The sequence below is a fragment of the Amphibalanus amphitrite genome, unplaced genomic scaffold (assembly GCF_019059575.1).
Source record: "Amphibalanus amphitrite isolate SeventyFive unplaced genomic scaffold, NRLGWU_Aamphi_draft 000690F_arrow, whole genome shotgun sequence".
In the NCBI taxonomy this organism is placed as follows: domain Eukaryota; kingdom Metazoa; phylum Arthropoda; class Thecostraca; order Balanomorpha; family Balanidae; genus Amphibalanus; species Amphibalanus amphitrite.
In genome coordinates this window covers 227649-250309 of record NW_024882184.1, presented here as the reverse complement: position 1 = coordinate 250309, position 22661 = coordinate 227649, and the positions used below count along the sequence as shown (strand labels likewise).

The 22661-nt window shown below is 44.7% G+C and overlaps 1 protein-coding gene and 1 long non-coding RNA gene across 2 annotated transcripts; one reads left to right on the top strand and one right to left on the bottom strand.

The window, feature by feature from the left end:
- Window positions 1-865: 865 nt before the first annotated feature.
- Window positions 866-4718, bottom strand: LOC122364669 (nucleoporin NUP100/NSP100-like). The gene is made up of 3 exons (XM_043335277.1): window positions 4680-4718; window positions 2821-3008; window positions 866-2576 (listed from the first exon to the last, which is right to left on the bottom strand). Exons 2-3 carry the CDS (start codon window positions 3004-3006, stop codon window positions 2451-2453), a joined length of 312 nt encoding a protein of 103 aa, XP_043191212.1. The 5' UTR covers window positions 3007-3008; window positions 4680-4718; the 3' UTR covers window positions 866-2450.
- Window positions 4719-15286: 10568 nt separating this feature from the next.
- Window positions 15287-21362, top strand: LOC122364668. The gene is made up of 3 exons (XR_006253614.1): window positions 15287-15373; window positions 20015-20184; window positions 20982-21362. It is a non-coding gene; the product is annotated as an uncharacterized LOC122364668 (long non-coding RNA).
- Window positions 21363-22661: the final 1299 nt, after the last annotated feature.

Below are 22661 nucleotides of genomic sequence, written 5' to 3'. Positions count from 1 at the left end.
CGACGATAGATGCTGCAGCCTGTTACAATGTCCGAAGCATCCGTGAGGTTGTCTGCTATGATTGGGCGCACGCCGGCTTGCGGGCTTTGTTGAAGTCATAAGAATTGATTCCCACTTTGGGGTAGATTTCATAAAAAAATCTTCAAAAATTGCGGATCACTCAGGTCAGGACAGGTCAAAGCCAATGAGGCCACGAAGCTGATCGATGGAAGCCAGGTCGCATAACATTTGATTCGGCAGCTCTTCCTGATTCCATTGGTGTTTTTCCGACTTGCTAGCTCAATTTGATGGGAAGTTATTGACGAAAAACTCAAATGTCCTTAGTGACGTCATAAAATGCAAACCCTAAACAGAAAAACTTGCAAGATGTGTATGTACTCACGATTGTATATGCATTATGTCGTTTCAAAATCATTTTACCCACTAAAAAAGTTTCCATAGTTCCCTATTGATTTATACATAGATAACATGAATCGTGATTGTGATCGTGACACGTGATCGACCTGACCTCAGATGACCCTAAAAAATCCGAAGTGTATAGGTTGTGAGGCCATGGAAGGCTAGTAGGCCCCGAAAAAAAAATCATCTCCCTGTGAAAGGCACTGAGTGCGTTGCGAAATAGCGACATTTTAGGACCGTGCAGCCGGGGAGGGTTCAACGCATCAATGCCTGTTCTTTTAAAAATCCGCAGACATTCTGTTCATTGCGAAATGGCTTTGATTTGAGTGAATGTGCTTTGATGTCTTCGCGTCTTAACAGCGATAAACGTTTCGTAAATTGTTAATCAAAGGATGCAGATTAGAAGACCATGCACTTAGACCTATTTCAAAATGATCTTCTCAGCCGCATTCACTAAAGCATATTAATTGATCATGAAATGTCTCTCCATTGCAAAACAGTGAGTTTTGACCTTTCCAAACTTAGTTATATTCACTTCACACGCCCAAGACAATAAACAAACATGATTCTCAGTCAAGTAACAGAGCGGACGCTTTGAAGGATGATAGGTATGACTGTGATGAAACACACGGACAATGTTGACCGCCAGGAACGCAAGACAGCTGAAATCCAGCAAAGAAAAACAACATGTTTCTTTAACCCGCGCCCTGGGGGGGGGGTGTTTGAACACCCCCCTTGTGGTTTTTCGCGAATATCTCAAAAACGGCGTGGCGGAGCGCCGCCGTTTTTGGTACACCTTATCATACATCAATTCTACACATGTTGTAAAAATTTCAGACCAAGGTCATTCAAGGTCAGGTCACCAGGTCACTTGAAGTGACCTCACCTCATAAAAAGTTTCAATGTCTGTCATAGCTACACCGAGTGACCGATCGCTTTGAAACTTTCAGCGATTGCTTAGAGCAATAGCATGTACAAAATGCATATCTCAGAATTTTGATATCGATGACCTAAGGTCACGTCAATTTTGCGACCTCCCCATTAATAAGTCAATGGGAGAAAATTGAAATGCGCCTCTTTTGGACGAAAGACATTATAAACACTCTCAAACACTGAATTACAAGTGGTTTAGACACACTGAACATGAAAATGGTGTCCGTGACCCCTGTTTATGCCCTGAGGTCATCTTAGGTCACGAATGATATCTAACAGTTTTTCGCAAATAACTTTTGATAGAGGCATGCTAGAGCGATGAAAACGTCTTAGATGTGTTCAGCTCGACGATACGGATCGACTGATATGCAACATGACCCTTTCCGGTCAGGTCATGACCTTGACCTGAGGTCAAATTTTCAAGTTGGCCTTTCAAGGTCAAGTTATAGTTCAATCGATGCGTCTTGACGAGAGGAACACGATGCCGGTAAAAGTAAGCTCGTACAAGGCTTGGATCAAAAGTTATTGCAGAAAAACTGTTTCCAAAAAAATCGGTTATTTTTGCAGTTTTTGCCCCCTGCAGGCAAAACCGTTGACGTTAGGTCAAATCTGAGAGAATTACTCAGAAAGGGCGTTAATAGGGCTATCGAATGCGCTTTTCTGCGGCGCTGTAGCTCTATTGGTTCCCGAGTTATGCGTTGGCTTCTTGGAAATTGTCGACATTCGACCTGGAATTCGGCGAAATTTTGCATTCAATGACCTCTGGTGACCTGACCTTTGACCTGACCAAAAAAATTGACCGAAGTGATTTCCTCATTATTTTTGACGCTCTTTCGAACGACACCTTCCGCGTATCGCTACGTGGCCCAGGAGTCGAGTTAGAAGGGGGGGTGTTCAAACACACCCCCCCACCCCCCCCAGCAGGGCGTGGAAATCCAGGACCCCCAGCCGGGCGCGGGTTAAGCAAACACTCCAGTACGTTATTGTAGAAGAGTCGGAGCAGCACATATTGTATCAGGCTTTTCATTATGAACAACAACGAGAAATTCACTCAGTAAAAGACGTTTTATGATGTTGCTGAATTATGAATTCTGATTCACTGATGGACCAGTGCGGACTTAGCCTCCGAACTGATTGCTGAAGGCATTGTTGCTGCTGAACTGCTGAGGGCCGAACAGTCCAAAGCTCTGGCCGACGTTGCTGTTGGCGCTGTTAAAAGAAGCGCCACCGTTGAATGCGTTGCCCTGAAATGAGGCGGATGGTTTCAGACAGAATTACAACATTGAAATCATTGTGGAGGAACAATCTGAACAGTTTTTTTATTGCACCCCGCAGGCGCATTTCGCCCATCCATTGCAAAATAGGCATATCATTGGGGTAGGCATTACTAGAATCTGCATGTCATATTTATATGACCATTGTCAAAATGATTGTTGAAAATCCTCAGTATCTGTATGGATTGGATAGAGACGCCTTTTCGCAACTTACATTGGCAAAGGCGCTGCTTTGCTGCACCTGGCTGTTGCCGAACGGCCCCTGGTTCTGCCCCTGGACGCTGTTGGCTCCGGAGTTGCCGTTAGCTCCTCCAAAGGGGCTGCCGAATCCTGAAAATCCGAACTGGGGCCTTGCCGAAGCAGCAGCCACAAGACACACCAGAACCAGGGTAGCCTTCATAGCTGAAAGTGAAAAAGAACGTTTTATGCAGTCCATTTGTGCTGCTGTAATAGCATGCGCTTACACCTGTATAGGGCTTCAGCACTTACACTACGAAATTAGGCTCTTTTGGATATTATCATCACTGTAAATCCCTCGTTTCTAACCATTTTCCTTTTGCTACGGATGCATTCGCTACGGTGCATGTTATATTTGAATGTCCTGCAAAGAGCATGCTTAGCTGAAACAGTTCAAGCTACTGTTTAACCCGCGCCCGGCTGGGGGTCCTGGATTTCCACGCCCTGCTGGGGGGGGGGGGGTGTTTGAACACCCCCCCCCCCTTGTAACTCGGCTCCTGGGCCACGTAGCGATACGCGGAAGGCGGCGTTCAAAAGAGCGTCAAAAATAATGACGAAATCATTTGGTCAATTTTTTGGTCAGGTCAAAGGTCAGGTCACCAAAGGTCATTGAAGGCAAAATTTCGCCGATTTCCAGGTCGAATGTCGAAAATTTCCAAGAAGCCCACGCATAACTCGGGAACCAATAGAGCTACAGCGCCGCGGAAAAGCGCATTCGATAGCCCTATTAACGCCCTTTCTGAGTAGTTCACTCAGATTTGACCTAACTTCAACGGTTTTGCCTGCAGGGGGCAAAAACTGCAAAAATAACCGATTTTTTCGGAAACAGTTTTTCTGCAATAACTTTTGACCCGAGCCTTGTACGAGCTTACTTTTACCGGCATCGTGTTCCTCTCGTCAAGACGCATCGAATGAACTATAACTTGACCTTGAAAGGTCAACTTGAAAATTTGACCTCAGGTCAAGGTCATGACCTGACCGGAAAGGGTCATGTTGCATATCAGTCGATCCGTATCGTCGAGCTGAACACATCTAAGGCATTTTCATCGCTCTAGCATGCCTCTATCAAAAGTTATTTGCGAAAAACTGTTAGATACCATTCGTGACCTAAGATGACCTCAGGGCATAAACAAGGGTCACGGACACCATTTCCATGTTCAGTGTGTCTAAACCACTTGTAAATCGGTGTTTGGGAGTGTTTATAATGTCTTTCGTCCAAAAGAGGCGCATTTCAATTTTCTCCCATTGACTTATAATGGGGAGGTCGCAAAATTGACCTGACCTTAGGTCATCGATATCAAAATTCTGAGATATACATTTTGTACATGCTCTTGCTCTTAGCAATCGCTGAAAGTTTCAAAGCGATCGGTCACTCGGTGTAGCTATGACAGACATTGAAACTTTTTATGAGGTGAGGTCACTTCAAGTGACCTGGTGACCTGACCTTGAATGACCTTGGTCTGAAATTTTTACAACATGTGTAGAATTGATGTATGATAAGGTGTACCAAAAACGGCGGCGCTCCGAGCCGCCGTATTTGAGATATTTGCAAAAAACCACAAGGGGGTGTTCAAACACCCCCCCCCCCCAGCAGGGCGCGGGTTAATGCACATTCGCTTCATTGTTATCCACTGACGCAAGACACATTTCAAAAAGTGGGTACTGTTTTACCAAACAACTGTTTAAATACAATTGCCAGGATGCCCTTTCAAAGTGTTATACGTTTTTGGACATAAAGAGATATAACCCTTACGTATAAGCACATAGGAAAGAAAACACTGCATTAAACATGGCATTTATGAAGTTCCTCTCACAGCAATGCGAAGCGGCTCTCACCTGTTGGCTCTGAGGTCTTCTGACTGAGTGAGCTGGTCCTAGAATGATTCTCACAACGAATGGCCTCTCCTTTATATTCGAGCGACCTAGAGCGTGCACGGACTTACCCAGATCTAGAGCACAGAGGCCGCGGTTTCAGGCGGTGGGTACGCCGCTGACTGCATAGGGATTAGTGATTCACTCCTCTTAGCCCTGCAACCCCTCACGGTGCGTATCTGGAATTGGTGACGATTGAGGGAAATTGGGTGGAACTGGTTGCAAATGGGGGGACGTATTTGGGGCTCCATGATTTTGAACCGATTATCGAGACCGATTATCGTTTGCCAATATGTCGATTGTTTAATACTATAGCTGTCAGTTGGTAATAAGGAAACTGAGCGATTTTCGTGAGCTGTTCGAACATGCGGTGAGGAAGTCGTGAAGTTAAATATCGAAATTGGAATTTCCAAAAAACAGGACAGGAAAATGGGGGCATTCGACCTTTCCTAATATATGCCTGCCCGGGGCCGGGGTGATTCAATAAATGTCACCGAGGTTTTTTAGCGAAAACTCCGAGGGCCGTTAGGCCCGCGAGGTGATTTTGCTAAAAAAAAGCGAGGTGACATTTATTGAATTCCCGGCCTTAGGGCTGGAAGGTGTTTCCCATACCTGCCAAAAAGCTCACAACTATATAATAGTGACGTCTTAAATGCCTGGATGTCTCGATTTAATCATGCAATGCAAGGCCATAGAAACTACATGCAATGTAGCAGGTATGGGAAATTCAAAGACGTTCCATGTCAAAGGCAAGATGCATAACTGATACCATCAGGTTACATGGTAGCATGATAACATGATATAATCGGGTTAGGGTACACGGGATACGGAAAACAGCATTGTTTATATATTACAGTGATTATTTATGGAAAGCTTTAGAATATGCACTAATGTATGCACTGACAACTTGCATATACCTTGTATAATACACATACATGTGCACTACAATTGCATGCACATCATTCACTCGTAAGCCAATTGCAGTCGATGCGTGACAACTGGCACAATTTCTTCTAAGATGACTAAGAATGTAATGAAGTGAGACGGGGCTCAGTTATACAGATTGTAGATGTGTACACAGTAAAAGCTACTGCAAGGTCCTCCGAGAAGCACTGAGAGAAGCGTCGCCTTCCGACCTCTAAAAATCACAAAAATCAGACACATCTCCAACTAATATTTCAAATATAATCAAGGCCCTAAATACAAGGTTGCACGGACTAATTTCTACTAAACCTACCAGAATATAGTTTCACGGTTGTATATTTAAATAAATGGTCAATCAAAACTTCTTTATTATTATCCCGTAATCATTTATAAGCAATTTTATAAATATACCTTTAATTTGCTTGCTTTTTTACTGGCAAAATAACTTTTTAGTATTGGATCAACATAGTGGTGTAGCAGTAGGAACCATATCTGGCAAAACCCCAATACCTACATACAGCAGAAAAGCAGCCACCAGGTGTCGCCACAGTCGCAGCACAGATGTCGCGCGCGTCGCTTATCGCCACACTACCGATTTCCATAAGGACTCATATGTACGGATATGTAAGGGAAAGTCGCCCTTAAGGATTACGCCTACATCCTTTGCTTATAAGGTCGATGTTTGGAAATTGGGAGGGGCTCGGCTATTTTCGACCACGGATATGGCTTTATCACATTATGAGGAACATGCTGACAAGCGTTTTATGTGTTATAACAGCACACAAGTATTTTTAATCATTTTTCAAAAATAGCCGTCCTGCCGTATCTTTCAGTGCAAGGTGCCGTCGGTCATCCCCGACGTTACGTCACGTCGGGGATTGCCAGATTTTCCTACTAGACTTCGACGCCCCCTGAATATAATAATAGACAATTTATTCGGGACATTCCACGTGCACATGTGGCTATTACTGCTCGTCGTCAATAAAACAAATGGTGATATGTCAGATATCGTAAAGGTAGGGCGACCAAATTATACTGCCGGCAAAATGACTCCATCCTCCCCTACTGACAGCAGCCAGCGTCCCCGCCGCGCGCCTCCGCTACAGTGGCCAAACTGCGTGCCAGTGCCCAGTACCTCCGGCTCGGCGTAACACCGCACTTTGTGCAACAGGCATAGGGAGTGGTAGGTGACGAGGTTCTCCGCGCCGAGCCAGTGCAACTGGCACATCAAATCGTATTAGCGTGATCGTACTTTTTCGGCCGAAAATGACTTTGGCTGCGAAGTGTAATAGTTTTTGTATCCAAGAGAGATTGTGTCTGGTGCCAGAACCATATATTGCGATGCAGTATCGAATTTGGGATGCGACCAGTGCGCTGACCAGCACGGAGATCACCGTGGGCGGTAGGTGCCCCCGGAGATGCGAGGGACCACCCAAAACTCCAAAGCAGCGTTTCGTGAGCGTAGTGATATGATGATCCCAGGTCAGGTGACTGTCAAATATGATGCCGAGGTTTTTGGCTGATAAAACTGCGGATAGCTCGTGATCGCGGTATTTTACTTTAAATTCAGTCAATGTACGAAAGTATTGCGGACTGCCCAACAGCATATGCAGCTGGGTCTCAGCGGCGTTGATGTTTAAACCGTTGGCCCGGAACCAACGGTCCAGAGAGGCCAAGGTGTCCTCCATACGAGTGACGACAGACTGAATTTGGGATTTTTTGCCGCTTATTATCCAAGGGTCCAAGGGAATCCAAGGGTCCATAATGGGTCCAGTGTTGTTTTTGCTCTATGCAAATGACCTGCCTCAGCACATTCCATACGGGAAAGTTGTGATGTATGCTGACGACACCCAATTCCTTGACGCTGAAATTCCATCAAATTTGCATGTCTTAAAAACACGGGTCGAAAGCAGTCTATCAGCAGCCTTGACATGGTTTACTCAAAATCGCTTAAAAATCAATGCAACTAAAACGGAAATGATCATTTTGAGATCTCACAGACAAGTCAGCAAAGCAGACATGTCAGTTCAGTTTGGCAATGATGTCATATTTCCCACAGAGAGCGTCAAGGTCCTGGGTGTTATCATTGACCAGCACCTGACATGGACCAGCCACATCACGTTGATTGTCCAACGGTGCTACTGCGTCCTCTTGTGTCTCGCACGGAACAGACACAAACTACCGAAGTGTGTCAGGCGCCTACTTGTAGAAAGCCTCGTTTTTCCCCACATCCGCTATTGCATTACGGTGTGGGGAAGCTGCACTGCTGCTCAGAGACGGCGCGTGCAAAAAGCTATTAATTTCGGTGTCCGTATCGTGAACGGCCTCAGTATGCGAGACCATGTGACTCCATCGCTGCTGGAACTAGGGTGGCCCAGTATCGATGAGATCATTACCGAGCGAGATCTCGCCACTGTGCGCCACCTCATTACATCACATCACGCCCCACAGCTGCTGAGCAGCTTGCTTGTGAGACGCTCAGCCGTATCCTCCCGCCGCACGCGTGCTACCGAGGGCGGTCAGCTCGAGTTGCCTCGGGCGAGGACTGAGTTCGCAAAACGCAGCTTTTTATACCGTGGTGCTAAGGCGTGGAACGCTGTCACGCAGAACGCGGTGACAGCACCGTGATTAGGTATATCTAGATGATATGTTTTAGTCCGTTCCAGTTTATGTACCTGAGTATATTGTCTGTCTTTTGTGAATGCGCTATGTAGATGTATTTGCTTTTATTTTATCGTGCTGTAATGACGTAGACCCATAAAATCCATGCTATGGAGGTGTCTTAATAAACTATCTGTATCTGTATCTGTATTAGGATTCGTGTGTCGGTTGCGTATTGAACTACTACTGCGCCCTCGGCAAACAAACTGAGGTCATTGGTGAAGACACAATAGAGGAGGGGCCTGAGGCTGAACCCTGAAAAACTCCGATGCTGTTGGGCAGCGAGCGGGACTTTTTGATTCCACCGTGATTGTCAGTGAAGCTGACACTCTGAGTATGGTTTATAAGATATGCAGAAAACCATGGCGTTTTAATTCCGTGTGCCTGTAATTTTGAAAGGCGTTTCAAGTGGTCAATCACATCCAAACATTTGCCCAAGTCCAGCAGGCAGAGAAGGGAAACCTGTCCATAGTCAGATGCGGATAGGATATGGTCGGAAGTGGATGCGAGCGCGGTTTCGGTAGAATGATGGGGTCGGAAACCGTGCTGGTTAGGAGATAGGAGATGGTTTACGGACAGGGAGGAATAGAGTTGTTAGTGAACAGCTCGTTCTAGGATTTAGCCTTGGATTTTGGTGATGACAGGTACGATGGATATAGGACGGAAGTTGGACGCCGCGCGGACGGGTTAGACAAATCACCGGATTTGAGGATGGGAGGGAATGTTTCCAGGACTGCGGGACATCGGATTAGGTTATGTTGTGCAAATGCAGGAGCACCTCAACGATCGACACCGATCGACCGATATAAAACATGCATCCCTTGTCATCAGAAGATTTTGATAATATTCCTCAAACGTTTTCGGGCATCCCAGGAGATGTCGGGGTGCTCGCGTTGAAAGGATTAGACAAGAGGTGGTGTCCCTTTTCACCAGTAACCTGCGGAGTCGGAGCCGGAGTCGGAGGTGGAGTCGGTCGGAGTCGGCGTCGGAGTCGCAGTCGCCAAAATCTTACCGATTCCGACTCCGACTCCGGAGTCGGAGTTAACGCTGCATGGCTCAACTTCATGCATTGTCTGTTCGATTAACGATACTGCGCTCGAACTTAGACTTTGTCGATAAAAGGCTATTTTGCTGTTTTGGACGAAAGTTGTGAGCGAAAGAAGCAGGAGCCACTGGTGATTCTCCAGAACCTGTTTGTTAATTCTGCATGTTATTTTTGATGCAAGTGTTTGCAACGTAAAGCCTTGGAACGCACAAGAGATCGTTTTATTGCAAGATTAAAACATCTCCATTATGAATTTCAATATCATGATATGGATTTTAATAGAACCGTCCGGAGTCGGAGTCAGAGTTGATTTTTGAAGCCGGAGTCGGAGTCGGAGTCGGAGTCACCCAAAAATGCATCGACTCCGCAGCCCTGCCTATACAGACCATAAATCACTCTAAAAGGGAATTAATTACATCTCGCTGCAATTGTAGTTATAAATGGACAAGTATTGTATCGAGAGTACATGAACCTCCAGGCTCCACGAATCAAACTATTAACCCTATTAGTGGCAGGGGGGGGTTGTTTTTATCCACCCCTCAGGTTTTTCGGGAATATCTCCGAAACCGCTCAAGCTACGATGCTGAAATTTTCTGACTTTTCCTAAAACTAAATTGGGCACATTCCCTGAAAATTTCAAGTTCATAACTTTACCAGGGGCGGCTCCAGAGCACTGGGAATTGGGGGGTCCTATTCGTGAAGCGAGTCATTTGGGCGAAGATCACGATGCTGCACCAGTTTTACGAACAGTGAATGAAAGGTATCATGTGATAACATATACAGTTATTGTGCATCCTCTTTTGACACGTTTTTGCTATAATAGGCGGATCCAGGCGTCCAAAAAGGGGGGTTATGTTTTACCTCCCAACATAGGTGCCCTGACACCGCCTATGCATGACCAATACAATTGTAGTCGTTCTCTCATAAGAAAATTGTAACATAACAAGACCATGACCACCCTTTTTAGAAACAGTACCAACAAAAACCTTATTTACTATACTTTTTGTGTACCCCCAATCTCAATTATCTGTATCCGCCTATGATTTTTGAAAATGCATATTTTTAGGATCCATGTGAATTCCTGGTTCATTCTCTATCGATCGGCAAAAGTTGCGTTAAGATTGGTTCAGAAACTTGGCCGTGATAAACAGTCTAAAATGTATCTGCAATTTGCCCGTTTTTACCCCCCTCTACCCCCCCCCCCCCCTATTGACATTTTTTAATTTTTATTTTTTAGAAATGTAGATCACGTTGAGCGAAATCGAATGCCGTTTGAATTTTGAAAATCGGCCCGTTAGATCTCGAGATATCAAGGGGGGGTCGTAAACAGCCCCCCCCTGCCACTAATAGGGGTAGCCAGGAGCCTGCCACTAATAGGGTTAAAACAGTTACATTTAAGGCGTACCGGTTTCGTCTATTGACTTCTTCAGCGCCGTATACGGCGCTGAAGAAGTCAATAGACGAAACCGGTACGCCTTAAATGTAACTGTTTTAATAGTTTGATTCGTGGAGCCTGGAGGTTCATGTACTCTCGATACATCTCGCTGCAATGTTACCGTTCCGAGACCGATTGGAAGGTGTCATTCTCAGATTTTCATAATCATACCTCATCTCGGTACTTGTCTCATCCGCTGATCTTTGAAACTACTGTTGATCGTCTACAGACGAGCAAACCTGTCGTGCTTCATCTTTCCGCGATGAATATCCATTTAGGCATTTAATGTTGATAATCTATTGATCAGTACCTGACATCTTTGCCTTTTTATTTATAAATTTTCATCTTAAAAATTGTGGTTTTGACACTTAACACGGTGTTTCCGAAAACCTTCCTCGAACCTAACACTTCTCAACATATCACGCCAGTTCTTCCCCTTATACTGTTTGAAATTGTAACGACACCTGTATTGCCTTTCTGCCATTATTGTTTGGTTTATCAAGGAAAGGGGAGTGACCGTGAGCAATAATGCTACATATAATACTACATATAGAGTATACTTTGCCTGTTTGACGTTCAAATTACATGCAGGTTTGCAATGATCAACAATAGTTAATTACACTCAAGATAGGATGAAAAAAGTGGTGGGGAGGAAAAACAGCAGCTAGCATGCCCAGCTCCTTCATCTCATTTTTCACCAAATCACAAACCATGAATCGGGCTTTTGGGTATATGCATGTTGTTTATGACAAAGCATATGCACTATGCAGTTTTCATACGTCCGGCAGTTTAAGAGCGTTATAAGAACACCACACGACAGGAGCAGCTTTAAATGATCAGCAGATTCGTGCCAAGGACGTTTTATAAAAGGAAAACTTATAGCTCACACAAAACACGGAAAAACCGGACTCCCATTTGGAGAGCAGCTGCAGGCGATATGTTCACTGCTCCCATCTTTAATCCGAGATCTTATGATCAGGAAACGGCGCACGGAAACACAGAGGGATTTAAATAAATCTCTCCATATTTAAAGTCCACGAGACAGACCGCAGCGTCTGTGGCTCTTTCCGTTTCCTAGGATTGGATTGGTAATGTTATAAGCAGAGCTAAGCAGTCTAATGGCAGCAAAAGCTGCATCCACCGCAGCAAAAGCCGCAGCGTGGAACCACATATGGGAATCACTAGGAAGGATTCACTATGGTTGGACGAGGCGAATTGGTGTCTCACCAAGGCCTGAATCACTGAAGTAAATTTTGTAATCACACGCCGTGTTTTACAGCGAGCGGGGATTTCAATGAGAAAAACGCTACGAAAGTATTCATGCTTTGTCTTCCCAGACGGTAAAATTCATTTTGAAATAGCAAGTGATGCCAAAAAAATGAAGACATTCTACGCAGCATTGCCTCCATTGCTTGCGCTGCGTGTGGCACCGTGACCACCACATCCCTCCATCAGAGATGCAGCGGACGATACGCTCTACAGCGCACTACATCTAGCACAAGGTTCAAGGTAGCGAGGCGGTCTGTGCGGCGCAAAGTCTTTGTCTGAGCCCTTCTTTGAGCGGAAGTCCGGGCAGCACGCAGTGTTGGAGAAGCCAATAATGCTGAGCTTTCCGCTGGATAATCCCAATGGCGTTCTTCAATGACGGAGACGGGAGTAGCGTGCAGATGCTGGCCGCCTCTGAGAAGATAGGAATGTCTCTGGGAGGTTCATGGGTTGAGCCTTTGCACGCATGAATGCCTTCTTTTAATACCTTGAAATGATGATTCGCAGACCAAAATACGTATCGCAAAAGTACGCAGGACAAAAGTACGTACGCAAATGTTCGTACGCAAATGTTCGTATGCAAAAGTACGTATGCAAAAGTACGTGTAGTATAAAGTACGTAAGACAGTACTACGTACGCAAAAGTACGTATGCAAGGGTACGTATAGTATAATAAAGTACGGAAGACGTACGTACAAAAGGTACGTCGAAAATCCAACAATGTCCAAGCCAGCCATTTATCCAAATATATCCGAAAACTAAACAATACTTAACACTCAGCACTGATGCACTGTCATCTAATTTCCTGTTTTAATGCATTATTACCGAGTAGTAAAGTAATCTTGCTATTACCAGCCCAAAAGTATTGATCAACTCGAGAGCTGAGCATAGCTTTTTATTCGTCAATCAATGCTACACACAAATACATTATAAAAAAAATGCTAAGGTGTAACATTTTTTTCGGACTGATGCAGATGTTTTATTATGTTGATTTTTTCCATATTAATGCGTAATTGTTTTTTTTTAATATACATAATTTATTCATGCATCCTCATGTCACTCACGTACTTGTGCTAGTGTAGACATGCGCATTATGTACATATGTACACATAATTCATTCATGTATCATCATTCGTCATGTCACTCATGTGCTGTGTGTGCTAGCGCAACAAAGGTTCAAACGTCTTAAAGGAGCACCAAGGGATCCCGTCCCGCCCCGTGCAAAGGTGTAGCAAATGATTGTCCAGAGTTGTCCAAAGCCTGCTGCCTTTGTCTAACCAAATAACGAATTGGACATTGCACAAAATCGGAATTCCGAAGGTCCAAGTTCCGACTGGCACCACGATAACAGATGTGTAAGGTTGGGATAGATTTTATTGAACGGAGATGACAGACGTAAGTTCTGTTCGTCGGCAGACTTCTGTCAACTGCAACTGGTGTGCACTGTGCAGCGAGCAGATATGGATACTCGGCAACTGCTATTTTTGTCGTTTATAGTGGCACGCCATAAAAACGATAATTCTCTATCACCGATGGTGTTTGCCTTTTGGTACATCAACAAATAGGCACAGCAGTTCCAAACACAGCTATATTAAAAAGCACACACATAGACTGTTCAAATTACCCCACGGTTGGGCAATTTGAACACACCGTGACTTGGTGGAGAAGTATAGCACTTAACTTTTTGAGGTATGCTCAGCTCGTTCAAAAATAGGGTTTGTATGTTCAAAGGAAGTCGTATTTGCGCTTCTGAAAGAGCTTTCCATTCCCCAGGGCTGAGTTGGGATTTTGTGTGACAGAGTAGACGTAAAATATGTTTCAAATTACCCCCAACCTGCCCTATTGTGTGCGCATGGGCCAAAAGTAGGCACGGAAGCAGAAGCAGATGCTTGTTCGCATAAGTCGTGTGTAAAAATTGCTAGGACGCAAAAGTAGGTACGCATGCAAAAGAACGTCGTGGCCATTTTTTATTTTCACGCTCACGCTCACGCCATCGCTCGACGCACGTCGTCCTTTCTTCAAAAGCTGAAGTTATGCGCTATTGTCCCAGAGGAAGTCAACAGTGCCGAATTCCCCAATCCCATCTGTCTTTGACGTACGTACGTACTTATGTCAATGCATACTTCTTACTGTACGTACCTTTGCGATACCTACATACTTTTGTCCTACGTACGGGACCCGCAGTTGCTACTGTACACGAACCCCAACTCTAGCCGTCTGTCCTGTCCAGTAACAACCGATAACATTGATATCGACTGCCGGTCCCTGTACAAAAGCAGCTGAGGTTTTCTGTGCGTGCCCTCTGACAGCTTATCGTTATTCCCTGTGAGGGTGCTGGGACAATTTACTCAGGGTCGCTGTACAGTAGCAACTGCGGGTCCCCGTACTTAACCCGCGCCCCGCTGGGGGTCCTGGATTTCCACGCCCTGCTGGGGGGTGTTTGAATCCCCCCTTCTAACTCAACTCCTGGGCCACGTATCGATACGGGAAAGGCGGCGTTCGAAAGAGCGTCAAAAATAAGGAAGAAATCACTTCGGTCACTTTTTTGTTCAGGTCAAAGGTCATGTCACCAGAGGTCATTGAAGGCCAAAATTCGCCGATTTGTAGGTCAGATGTCGACAAATTACAACAAATAAACGCACAGCTCGGAAACTGATAAAGCTAGGGCTCTGATAAAGCTATAAGGCTCCCGGCCTTATAGCTTTAGGCCGCGGAAAAGCGCATTTCACAGCCCTATTAACACTCTCTAAATAATACTCTCAGATTTGACCTACCGTCAACGGTTTTGCCTGCAGGGGGCAAAAACTGCCAAAAGGGCCGTTTTTTCGGAAACCGTTTTTCTGCAATAACTTTTGGCTCAAACCTTGCACTTGCACGTAAGTTACTTATAATTTAGTGTTTTTAGTGTTTATAATTACTTCCGTCTAAAAAAGGCGACTTGAAGTTTTCTCCCATTGACTTATAATGTGGACTGTGGAGGTTGCACCTTAGGTAATCGATATCAGAATTCCAAGATATACATTTTGTACATATTGCTGTTCTTATCAATCTCTGAAAGTTTCAAAGGACGCCTGGCACCAGTCACTGGGTAGCCCCACAGCAGCCGTGCAGGTTCTCTCGTCTCGTGATAGAGACCGCAGCTCCATGATTCATTAATCCCGCAAACCGCCTTTACCTGTCTACCCGCCGCCACAAATGCGCCTGCAGCAGGACAAGTAGCCTACCGCACACACACGATCCGGGAGGCATATATAACCCTTGGGCTGTGCGCAAAAGGCATCAGTCTTGGACGAAACAGCGCCGTGCAACTTTCAACTCAGATCGCAGGTCGGTTGACTGCCTTACTTGCTACTGTCGCGAATTAAATAGGTCATGCCATTTATTTATATTAGTTAATTCTACTAGTATTTTGATTTTTTTTTTTGCATTTTGGAGAATACGGTCTCTCGTAGTTTCATATCCACAGACTTAAAACCCTCGCCCCGTTGGGGGGGGGGGGGGCATTTTGGCCCTCCCTGTGGTTTTTCCTGAATAGCAAGAAAACGGCGGCGCGCAGCGCCGCCAAATTTTCAGTCCTTCCCGGGCATCAATTTGACACCTTCACACCGAATTTCAAGCCTTAGGTCACCTTAGGTCAGGAGTTATTGAGGTCAAACTGAGGTCATGTTCGAGCAAAAATGAGCAAAAAACATGCAATCTTGAAACGCTCACCAAATTTACAGTTACCAAGTAATTTCAAAGTTCTTTATATGGTCTAGTAGACAAAAAACGGGGCTACAAAACTGCTATCTCGGATTTTCAAAATTTTGGGTTTTTGACCCCCAAAAATTAAAAAATTGATTTTTTTAGAAAAACTCAAAAAAATCCAAAAAATCTGAATTTCGAAAAAACCGGAATGTAATGATAGTCCCTGTGCTCTTCTATATACATACCAAATTTCAGAAAGATATCTCGTTTTTTGGCTAAGCTATAGCGAAAAAACTGTTCAAAAATGATGACGTCAAATATTTGAACTCAATTTTTAGCGATTCTAGACCACGTAGGGCAAAACAAAGACCACCATTGAACTCCCCGTGACGAGCTGCATCGAATCGATACCCATTTTATGCAAAATATCAACTTTGAAATTTGACCTAATTTGACCTGACCTTGACCTGACCTTGACCTGACCTTGACCAAAACGTGACCTAAGCTGGCCCAAAAGTCTGCCTGACAAACATAATCGCATTTGTCATGTAAAATGGACCATAAAACATGTATCACACGACACTTTCATATTGTGACCCCCCCCCCCCAGTGACCTGACCTCTGTGACCTGACCTGGTATCAGTGACCTCAAATAGCAAAATATGTGTTTGAAGAACATTTCCCCATCAATGATTTTCAATGAAATGCATTTTACTCGATTTTACAACGCATTTCTTGAAATGCCTGTAAACGGTGAAAATTCCACCTTTGACCTGACCTGTGACGTCATCGGTTTGACCTAGGTCAATAAAATTGGGTCACAAGGTAGTTCCCTGATAGGGCTATCCAACACCGTTTGCCGCTTGTCGCTAGGTTGCGTGGTTCTCGAGATCTTAGGGGGGCCAAAATGCCCCCCCCCCAACGGGGCGCGTTGCTCGGCAGAGCCCAACGGGGCGCGGGTTAACCCTCGCCGGACCTATTGGTTTTCTACATACGCGCCGGCCGAGGGGGGGGGGGTACGACCCGAAAGAGGTCATGTCGCATATCATTCGATTCGGCAGGTCTTCCTGAGTCCATTGGTGGCTTTCCCGACTCGCTAGCTCAATTTGATCAAGAGTTATTGACGAAAAACTAATCTGACCTTGATGACGTCATAAATGACGTCACGCAAGGTCAACATTGCAAAAGTGACGCATCTCAACTTGCAAGGAGTGCATCAAATCACGTTCTGTGTGCTTGAGATAGTTGAAGATCGTGCCCGGCGCCAGAATAGCAGTTTTCATTTTTCCCCATTGACTTATAATGGTGAGGTCACGAAGATGACCTGACGTCATATGACCTTTAGGAAAAATCCGAGATATACAAGTTGTGAGACTCATAATGGATACTAGATCCTGCAAGTTTCATTTCCCTGTGACACCTCATCTGGCAGTGAGGGCGTTGCGAAGTTGCGACATCTGAAGACCGTGCAGAGGTTCACTTATGACGTCATAGGTCAGTAACCTGACCTGACCTAAAAATGTGGTTGGTGTCAAAAGATCTGGCTTGAATCAAAGGTCAGGTATGCCAAGTTTCAGCTCTCTATCGCCAGCGTGTTCGGAGCTATCGCGAAAAAACCCTATGGGGGGAGGGCGGCACCCGCCCCCCCCCCCCCTCGGCCGGCGAGGGTTAATCCTATTATTACTGGTGGGCTCTCTGGACTACGTTAACTGGGAGGGGCGGGGCGATTCGGCCCCCCTTGATATCTCGAAAATTAAATTTCCGATCCTAATGGGACAAATCCCATTCGATTGCTCTCATCGTGAACTTTAGACTCTCTATAAAAAAGACAAAAAAGGTCAAAATTGGGGGTCCTGGAAGCAAAATTTTTCGAAAGGAAATCGCGTTTTACACCTCTTCACTTGAAATGCTATAACTTCTTTCTTTTTTGACCGATTTTGATTAAACTTCAGGGGACTATTCTTCATGAACTGGGTCATCATATATTTTGGTATTTTGGATATTTCAAAAATCATAGGCAGATTCAGGTAAGCTAACTTGGGATGATGTTTTGAGTCTTTGTCATGGTATGTCATGTGTCTTATGACATGACGTGTCATATATCATGTAAAATATGCAACGTGAGCACAAAATACACGTTTTTGTTAAGCATAGGCGGATTTAGGCACGCTAAAATGGGGGGAGCAGTACATTGATATTACCCCCTTTCTCAGGTACCTGGATCCGCCTATTCCAATATTTTCATTGTAAAATGACGTCACATAGTCTTCAGGTGCACACATATGACGGGTGGTGCCACTGATCACCAGTACAAACCTAAGTAAGTCGCTACTTAGCGGCGAATTTCGGAACAGTCAAAGCTGGTTCAAAACTACCCCCGAGAATTTCGTCCTGGAGACGCCTCTGCGGAAGCTAGAAGCTAAAAAATTTGACACATTGTGCCCAATAAAAATGGTAAAATTGACCTTATGCTCATAATATCGGGTAAATTAATTGAAACAAGGTCCAGAATATATTTTCGAACTTGGTTCTTCGGTGGAATCAAAAATATATTCCACCGAAGAAGAGCGAAGTTCGAAAATATATTCTGGACCTTTTTTCAATTAATTTATCCGATATTATGAGCATAAGGTCAATTTTACCATTTTTATTGATTACAATCATGCTCAAAGAAACGTTGTAAGTACCATATAAAACATTGTGCCCAATGAATACCAAGGAAAATTCACAAAATTTCGAGCCCCTAGCTGAAGTGATTTTCCGTCGAGAGCAAAAAAAACAACAGGTGGGGGCCGATTCGCCCCCCCCCCCCACCCACCAGTAATAGGGTTAACCCGCGCCCGGCTGGGGGTCCTGGATTTCCACGCCCTGCTGGGGGGGGTGTTTGAACACCCCCCCCCCCTTGTAACTCGGCTCCTGGGCCACGTAGCGATACGCGGAAGAAGGCGTTCGAAAGAGCGTCAAAAATAAGGACGAAATCACTTTGGTCAATTTTTTGGTCAGGTCAAAGGTCAGGTCACCAGAGGTCATTGAAGGTAAAATTTCGCCGATTTCCAGGTCGAATGTCGAAAATTTCCAAGAAGCCAACGCATAACTCGGGAACCAATAGAGCTACAGCGCCGCGGAAAAGCGCATTCGATAGCCCTATTAACGCCCTTTCTGAGTAATTCTCTCAGATTTGACCTAACGTCAACGGTTTTGCCTGCAGGGGGCAAAAACTGCAAAAATAGCCGATTTTTTCGGAAACAGTTTTTCTCCAATAACTTTTGACCCAAGGCTTGTACGAGCTTACTTTCACCGGCATCGTGTTCCTCTCGTCAAGACGCATCGAATGAACTATAACTTGACCTTGAAAGGACAACTTGAAAATTTGACCTCAGGTCAAGGTCATGACCTGACCGGAAGGGGTCATGTTGCATATCAGTCGATCCGTATCGTCGAGCTGAACACATCTAAGGCGTTTTCATCGCTCTAGCATGCCTCTATCAAAAGCTATTTGCGAAAAACTGTTAGATACCATTCGTGACCTAAGATGACCTCAGGGCACAAACAAGGGTCACGGACACCATTTTCATGTTCAGTGTGTCTAAACCACTTGTAATTCGGTGTTTGGGAGTGTTTATAATGTCTTTCATCCAAAAGAGGCGCATTTCAATTTTATCCCATTGACTTATAATGGGGAGGTCGCAAAATTGACCTGACCTTAGGTCATCGATATCAAAATTCTGAGATATACATTTTGTACATGCTATTGCTCTTAGCAATCGCTGAAAGTTTCAGAGCGATCGGTCACTCGGTGTAGCTATGACAGACATTGAAACTTTTTATGAGGTGAGGTCACTTCAAGTGACCTTGGGACCTGACCTTGAATGACCTTGGTCTGAAATTTTTACAACATGTGTAGAATTGATGTATGATAAAATGTACCAAAAACGGCGGCGCTCCGCGCCGCCGTTTTTGAGATATTCGCGAAAAACTACAAGGGGGGTGTTCAAACACCCCCCCCCCCACCAGTAATAGGGTTAACAGAACAGGCTCAGCTTGGTCTCATCGTGCACTTTTAACGAATCGATTGCTAAAGCAGCTTGCACTGAACGTGAAAGCGCTTGATTTTAATTGTAAAATATCATTCGTCTACCTCAACCTTAAATCAACTGCTTTTATTTTGGTCGTTAACTTTTGTCTACGACGAATGTTGTTTCAGGCTCAGTGATAGCGACTTATGATTTAGTTATAAGGCCAAGAGGCAGGTAAAGCATTCCAAATTTTCTACCGTTTCAGCAATGAAGATCGTTCTGCTCATGGCGTGCCTGGTGGCGGCGGCGGCGGCCGCCCCCCAGTTCCTTGGATTTGGACGTGCCACCGGCAACTCGGGCGCCTTCAGCACCCAAGGGCAGTCCCGTGGACCATTTGGAACAAGCCAGATCCAAAACAGCAGAGCCTTCGCCCAAGTAAGTTCCGTCATTTCGCGTGGGCTCGTCCTTTGCCATTCTAAAAGCCAGCAGTTATTTTCAGGTCCTCTTGCGTCTTTATCTTGATGTTAATTGAGTGGCCAAGCCTCGAGCAATCTAGAGGAACATTTAACTTTCGCCCGTATAGGGGGGGGGGGCGAACGACCCCCCGGTTTTTCGCAAAAAAAAACTCGCGCAAAAAGCGGCCGATCGCGACGAAACTTTCAGTACTTTCGAGTTGATCAATTTTACACCTACCCTAAAAATCTCATGACCCTGACCCAAATGACATTTGACCTATGACCTACTTTTCGAGACCATGTTTGGCCGGAATCGCGATTCGGCGTATGTCGGCTCGCATAAGCCGCGCGTTTGCAGTCTTCTCGTGGTTTCAAGCGTTCAAACATGTGAAACGATGTTGGTCCCATGCATTAGGGTGGGTGTCAAGGTCACCTGCTGTAGTATAGATGACTTCAGGGGAAGAACGCCGAAAGATTTCTTGCATAGCTTGCTGCGATGGTGCTGTTTATGTTTTTTTTTTCTAAAACGGCAAATGCTCGATTGGACAAAACCCTTTCGGACCAAAGACATATTCAGCATCGCGGCAAAACAGCATCTGAACGATGCTCTGCTCTGAACAGAGGTTATTCGCCCAAATGCAATTAACTGAATATACCGATAAACTCGTGTGCCTAGGTTAGAGTCAATTTCACATATAGCTAACAGTTTGGCTAATTGTAAGCTCAATCTCCTACAAGCGTCATTGGCTGTGTCGCTAACCAGCTGCTTTCCTCCAGGGCTCCGCGTTCAATGGTGGATCGTCTTTCAACCGCGCCAACAGCAACGCGTTCCAGAGCACAGGGCCGTTCGGAGGCCGTCAGTCTGCCTTTAACCAGGCCACCAGCAATCAGTTCGGTGGTGGAGGTTTCTTCAGGTGATTTCTTCCCGTGAAGAGGATGTAACAACGACGACGACATTTCCATAACGACCTAGCCTGTTGGTGTTAGCACCATTGCACTGCTATAGCGCAAACGAACGACGGTTCGGTACTTAATGCGATTTCAATGTGCCACCCAGCAAGTACTATGCTTTTATGTTATGACGCACAAATAATATACAATAAATAAACGTTTGTTGGACATAGTAGTGTGCATTGAAATACAAGCAGCTTGAGCTGGTTTTGGAGTTATCCAGAAAAAAAAACACAAAGATGAGTAGAAATGAAAACTAGCACAAGGAAACAACAGTGACGGCGGGAGACGCGATGGTTCAATGCTCTGTTCACGTCATGAGAGCGGGGATGTAAGCACCACCTGCTGCCTATATTGTAGTCAGGATAATTCAAGAGCTAACAATAATATCGCTGAAGAAAATATCGGAATTCAGACCATCATTTGATGGGCACATCTTTGAGTGATTTGAGCCGTATGAATCGAGACAGTAGCCTGCGTTTAGATGATTCAGGTGGGCGGGCGGTTGGGTTGCAAGGGACGCTTGCAAAGGACTTTCAATTACTAGCAAAAGCTCAGATAAGGAAAACATAATAAGTACAAAACCACTCATTAGCCAGAGAGCCTCAGAAATGAAGAGGGGATTTCACAGCACTGGTCTGTTACTTATTCAGGGTGAGATGAGCGTTCTTAACTGGTTAATCCACTTCTAACAGTGTCGTCAAAAACTCGGATAGTGGAATATTCCAAGCGCATCTGCGGAACTTGCATGAAAGAGACAGCTCAATTTAACATTTCTTTATAAACTACACAGAACACAGTGTACTTTCGCTACCATTGACATGGTGTATATATGTACATATTCACCAAAGGAACTGTTTTTCCTGAAACGTAACTATCAAAAATGAAGGCACATGGAAGCAGCAATTCCTGTATATACATTCTTGGACGATACCGCGAAAACGAAATATTTCTATCGAGAGTTTTCAAAGGATTTCATGCACGAGGCCTTGGCCGAGTGCATGAAATTCTTTGAAAACTCGAGATAGAAATATTTCGTCGCGGTAGAGTCCTAGATATTATTTCCTGTATGTTTCTTCATATCGTTCGTTATCTGCTTAAAAAAGGCCGAAATATGCATAAATAAAATACAGTAACAATAACTACACGTTAGATACTGAAATACTGGCAGTTCTAATTACTCAACAGTTCAGCAAAGCTTACAAATTTTCTTTAAAACAGAAGCCCTCGATGAAATCAAGCTATCCAAGAAAACCATCCAAGAAAACGTCTCGCGCAAAGTTTCTTGGATGGCTGGATTGCATTGCAAGACTGCATCAAACATACAGGAATGTTTGATGCAGTCTTGCAATGCAATCCAGCCATCCAGCCTCGTGCATGAAATCCTTTGAAAACTCTCGATAGAAATATTTCGTTTTCGCGGTATCGTCCAAGAATGTATATTCTTTATCACACCCCGCTATACTTGAGGCGGCAGTTAATAATGGGTACCTATGCTTTGATATC

Bases quoted from the DNA above. Each gene is read 5' to 3' on its own strand.
- LOC122364669 (XM_043335277.1), bottom strand. From the start codon at position 3,006: ATGAAGGCTACCCTGGTTCTGGTGTGTCTTGTGGCTGCTGCTTCGGCA. The intron at 2,577-2,820 runs GTAAGTTGCGAA...GCCTCATTTCAG, and splicing joins AAAGCAGCGCCTTTGCCAAT to GGCAACGCATTCAACGGTGG.